The sequence below is a fragment of the Vanessa tameamea genome, chromosome 6, assembly GCF_037043105.1.
Source record: "Vanessa tameamea isolate UH-Manoa-2023 chromosome 6, ilVanTame1 primary haplotype, whole genome shotgun sequence".
Lineage (NCBI taxonomy): Eukaryota > Metazoa > Arthropoda > Insecta > Lepidoptera > Nymphalidae > Vanessa > Vanessa tameamea.
In genome coordinates this window covers 13,529,841-13,535,440 of record NC_087314.1, presented here as the reverse complement: position 1 = coordinate 13,535,440, position 5,600 = coordinate 13,529,841, and the positions used below count along the sequence as shown (strand labels likewise).

The 5,600-nt window shown below is 34.0% G+C and overlaps 1 protein-coding gene across 1 annotated transcript; it reads right to left on the bottom strand.

Annotated features, from left to right (window-relative positions):
* Window positions 1-2,173: 2,173 nt before the first annotated feature.
* On the bottom strand, window positions 2,174-4,690 carry LOC113403213 (esterase FE4-like). Its single transcript, XM_026643685.2, has 3 exons — window positions 4,445-4,690; window positions 2,443-3,716; window positions 2,174-2,346 (listed from the first exon to the last, which is right to left on the bottom strand). Exons 1-3 carry the CDS (start codon window positions 4,634-4,636, stop codon window positions 2,175-2,177), a joined length of 1,638 nt encoding a protein of 545 aa, XP_026499470.2. The 5' UTR covers window positions 4,637-4,690; the 3' UTR covers window position 2,174.
* Between the last annotated feature and the right edge of the window lie 910 nt (window positions 4,691-5,600).

The following is a 5,600-nucleotide window of genomic DNA, read 5'->3' as shown; positions in this document are numbered from 1 at the left end:
GTATCCCTCCAATCGTGCTACGGACTTATGTTCCCGAGTTGCCGCCGGTCTTAACGCGTCTTTTCCGGCAATCCTTTGCATTCGGCGTCGTCCCGAACTCCTGGAAGACTGCTTTGGTGCATCCGATCCCTAAATAGAGCAACCGCTCAGACCCGTCCAATTATAGGCCTATAGCCATCACCTCCTTGTTCTCCAAGGTAATGGAGTCCATTATAAACTGCCAGCTCCTGCGGTACCTGGAGGAGTACCAGCTGATTAGCGACCGCCAGTACGGTTTCCGTCGGGGTCGCTCAGCCGTCGATCTTCTAGTTTACCTTACTCATAGATGGGCGGAAGCAGTTGAGAGCAAGGGGGAGGCATTAGCAGCCAGTCTGGACATAGCGAAGGCCTTAGATCGCGTATGGCACAAAGCGCTTCTTTCGAAGCTTCCTTCCTATGGGCTTTCCGGTAAATTATGCAATTGGACTACCAGTTTTTTGGCAGATCGGAGCATCAAGGTCGTTGTCGATTGTGCATGCTCCGACTTAAAATTCGTCAATGCTGGTGTTCCACAAGGCTGCGTTCTATCACCCACTCTGTTTCTTCTGCATATCAATGACTTGTTGCAAATCAGTAACATTCACTGCTATGCAGATCGTCTAAGGCGCAAATTCGGCCTCACATGGAATACTGCTCTCACCTCTGGGCGGGTGCTCCCCAGTATCAGCTCCTTCCATTTGACCGTATCCAACGTAGAGCGGCCCGAATTATCGACGATCAAGCCCTTTCCGATTTGCTTGATCCTTTGGCTTTGCGTAGAGATATTGGATTGTTCGCATTAATCCAGGCTGCTGAATTTCACCTTCGGACACCTCGTCAAAATTCCAAATATCACCCGCACCACCTAGATGTCACCTTCAAGCCCCCCGGTGTTGCAGATGTCCATGGGCGGTGGTAGTCACTTTCCATCAGGTGAGCCTCATGCTGCTTTAGTCACCTCTAACATAAAAAAAAACACTCCATAATGCGTTTCCAACCATGGTATTTAAGATCTCATCCCCTTCGATACACAACAACGTAGAGTATTGATGTTTGACGTTAGATCAATGAGTGGGTCATATACATCTTCATTGTCCATGACTAAAATGTTTTGCTTCATTTTTGGTAACATCGATTCCATCAATACGTTTTTTACGTAAATTACTATTGTACGTATAAATTACTTTATAACATAATTAAAAAGATTATTAACAATATTATTACGTAAACTTGTAATATTAAATATTGTTTGGCCCTTATAAATGAAACCGTTTTGTTATTATACTTTATTTGTCAACCACCCAATTTATACCCAAAAAACAAATGACGCATAGACATACATACCTATTATCCCATGCTCATCGCATCGAACAAAAATACAATTGTTACTAAAAAAGCACAAAAATAGAGTTTGTAAGATGGATTCTTTCATGTTACCAAAATAATTTAATTCAATGCTTTAGTGCGCATCTGTTTGGAATATTCCAGTGTCATTTGGAATCCTCTTTATAATGTCTAGTCACAACATGTATGAGTATCTCATACGGACAGTATCACAATCGCTCACTGTATATATATGTATATATATCGGTAGTGTGCTTAAATAATTAAAGAAAGCCCTCAGGGTTGGATTTTACTTTAATTTACATACAATTAAATTCGCATTTGTATATTTGCGATAAAATACGAGTGAATATTGGCAGAAGGCTTGAGTATCAACAAAGAAATTCACTCCGAACTGATGTGTTAATTATTAAAATATCTCGGGGCAAAAGTTACATTATATCAGGGCAAAAAGTGGATAAAGTGGTTCACTAAAAATATTAAGAATTATGTACACATTTATTATACACATAATAATATATTCATTCAATTATAAATATTTACTTATATACTTACTTAGTCTCTATTATCAGATAAAGTATCTGCACCACACTATAATTTATTTTCAACAAAGTTGTGCCTAAGTAATGAGAAAACTTAAAGGTATCTCTTGAGATTCGCGTTGTTTTGTTTTATCTTTGTTCTAAGTTGAAATATGTTATAGGTAATGTTCACTTTACATAAAATACACCATGTATATGTCACACAATTGAGAATATCGTTATAACTTGATAAATAAAGAAAAATATACATTATGCAAATATCTTTACTTTTTAAATTTCAAAATTGCGATATTTATCGTATATTTCCTTCCATAACCAATAAGCCTCAGGACTAGGCATCGAATCCATTCTTAATTTACTATTAATGTATAAGAAATTTAAATTACCATTTCTATTTGGATGCCATTTGATTGGCAAGTTGCTCTTATCGGGTGTGGGATTTCTGAAAAAAAATATCATACATCAAAAAATTCGTGCAAATAAAATCATGAGTATAGATTAATATTGATGTATCCTATAACCGTTTAGTTATGCTTACCCATATTTGGCGAAGTTTGTCCAAAAACTCGTCATGTAGTCTATAATTATTTTATCTCTGCTATTGAATGTAAACGGGCACAGATTCCCGTTGAATATGTAAAATAAATCATCGCCATGACTCGCCCCATTTTCGTTCCAATAAGTACTATGAAATTTCAAAACATTTCTGCTACCAGAATAATCGAAAACGTAGGTATAGACTTTAGATTCACTATTTTTAACAAATTGTTGCGCTTCGAAAATTGTTGGCATCTCAAAATATAAGTGTGAATACAAATTTGTTATGTTCACAACCTTGTCTAATGATATTTCGTCTTTTCCAAAGTAAAATTCATGTATTTTATTTGCTATTTCTCTAGCTTCATTTTCTGTTGGAAAATTAAGATCAGAACCCAACAAATAACGCACATTCCTCTCCCGTATTGACTTTTCGTTTTCTTCAGCTGTTACTATTAAGCCTTCGTTACTTGTAATTCCGTATACTACATCAACATTCTTAGGCTTTTGAGAAATAATGTTGTAAGGTAAATCGGTTAAGATAGGTTCTATTCCTGGGATATTAGATTCAACACATGGCAAAAGAAGAATTTGTGTTTTAAAAAATAAATCTAGTGGCTTTTTTGCATTAATCGATGTTATTTTTTTGTAATTCATCTTAGAAAATATTTCATATAATTCTTTCGGATCTTCAGTGTTGTATCCAAAAGATTTAACAACATGACTAGCAACAAGTTCCGGTTTTCTGTTTATCGCCCAATTAGATAACGAAGAGCCGCTCTGAACTATTGCTCTTTTAAATAATCCAGTGGAAGCTTCGCTAGCTAATAGCAGCGAAACTGATGTAGCTCCGGCACTTTCACCAAACACTGTTACGTTATCAGGATCGCCTCCAAATGCAGCAATATTTTTCTGAATCCATTTCAATGCCGCTATTTGATCTTTTAATCCAGCATTGCCTGGTGCTTCTTTTATTCTTAGGCAGAGGAAACCAAGAGGTCCGAGTCTATAATTAAATGTTACTACGATGACGTCTTTTCTCACAAGGTAACCTGGGCCATAGACAAGCTTACCTCCATTTCCTAAAATAAATGAACCTCCATGAATATAAGCCATAACGGCATGTGGTTTTGATTTTGGTATCGCGGGTACGTACACGTTTATTTTCAAACAATCTTCCGAGCCTATAACTCCGAAGAATGTGTTTTGCGGACATCCATATATTTCATCGACTGCTCTGTAAACTCCTTCCCATGATGGCGGTGGACCAGGTGCCTAAAAGTTTTATGATTCTGTTTTATCAATTGCGGTATCTCTATTTATCGGTTATCATCTGTTTTGACCTCTTATATCTAAACAAGCAATATTTTGGTTTATAGTAGTAGTTAAACATAGTCTAAGTAGCCACAAGTAATTAAAATTAATTTTACTATTTATATTTATGTATTTAAGTTTGTCTATAAAATTTTTAAAGAAAACATAGACTGATTCAGTTTTAAAATAAAGTTCCCTTATTATAGATATTGTCAAAACCTATGTTAATCTAAATAAATATGTAACAGTAAATATTAGTACAATAAAAATGTTTCAGAATAATGCAACTAAATAGTGATTGACTTATTTAATGGCTACAATAATTTAAATTTAGTTTTATATTTTTGATTTTAATTAAAAAATAAATCCAATAATTTGTATTTGGTATACTTCAATTACTTTTTTAATAATTTCGGTCATTTTTTGATTTGAGACAGAATTCGCTTGAATTTTGGCCTGACTTAGGTATATAACATAGGTCACTTTACTGATACAAAGGCCAAAATATTACTTAACCATAACTATCATAGATGATATTTTTTGGATATTTGCTTTAATTTTGTATTTGGAATATGATAATATATTTTTTATTAAATTTTTTGTTTTATTTTGAATTGATATAAAAACTCTAAACAATAATATGCAGAACTAATCCCCGAACGATTTTGCGGGCAAAAGTTTATACATACTTGAAACCTCGTGCTGCTATTTGTCGTCGCATAAGGAATACCAACGTATTCGAAAGTAGTTCCATCTGTACTTATTTTACCACTCAGAATCCCTTGCACTATTATCACTTCTGGTGCCGGCTGGTCAACAAAGTTCATTATCACTAACGTAAACAGTACTATCTTCTTGCCATATTTATTTATTTTCCACATTTTGTTTATGCTTTACCGATATGCAAGCACTGCGGTGACCAACTAAACGACTGACCAGCGAAACATAATAATATTACATTGTACTTATCGCTTCTCGGTGTATCTTTTTAATAAAGTCACAATTGAAAATTAATGGTCTCGAGTATAAAAACATTTCTTCACAAAAAAAAAAAACATTGATTTAAACAAATATAATATATAAAGCGGTAGATCCACGCGTGTATTGAATAAATATTTCAAAGAATTGAGAATTGGGTAATAAAAATAGAGTGACATACCAAAAACATTTTATATAAATTGACAGATATATTTCTGCCTGTGTATATCGAACGGATTTTCTTACTATTTCATAGGTAGATTAGGCTTAGCTTGGAAATCGGATGAAAGTGAAAGAAGTAATTTAAAAAATCAGAGGTGCGTAGTAAAATTTACTTTTACGCGGACGTAGTCGTAGGCACCAGCTAGACTTATAAATAAATATGTGTTCATCAATAAAATTAATAGTGTAATAGTAATAGTAATATGTATAAAAGCCAGTGTAAAGTCTGTCGGGTTTTGCTAATTATATAATATATTTTAACACGTAAGACAAAAAAAAATATTTAGAAACTTAGATCAAAGATAAGTATTTACCATTTATTGAATACGACTACTCAAAGTCAGTAAGACTTTCACTGGACAATTTTAACTCTTAACATACAGCAGAATCCAATCCCTTTGTAGCTACAATATAATTTATTTGCCAGCTACTATAGCAATCAAACGATATTAAGTTTAAGCATATGTTTAATAAACTCTCTAAAGTCAATAAGTAATAAAGGAAAATTAAGAGATAAATATATTTTTCAAAATTCCGTTTCTGTCGAGGCGTCATTCTCAACGGATATTAGTCACGAGCATAGGAGGTATTTTAGAGCATATTTCTGTATGAAAACACAGATGCACTCTCAAGTTCCAAAAGGTC

Coding starts and splice junctions, on each gene's coding strand:
- LOC113403213 (XM_026643685.2), bottom strand. CDS start 4,636: ATGTGGAAAATAAATAAATATGGCAAGAAGATAGTACTGTTTACGTTA. Junction 3,717..4,444: donor ATAGCAGCACGAGGTTTCAA/GTATGTATAAAC, acceptor TAAAACTTTTAG/GCACCTGGTCCACCGCCATC. Junction 2,347..2,442: donor ACAAACTTCGCCAAATATGG/GTAAGCATAACT, acceptor ATTTTTTTTCAG/AAATCCCACACCCGATAAGA.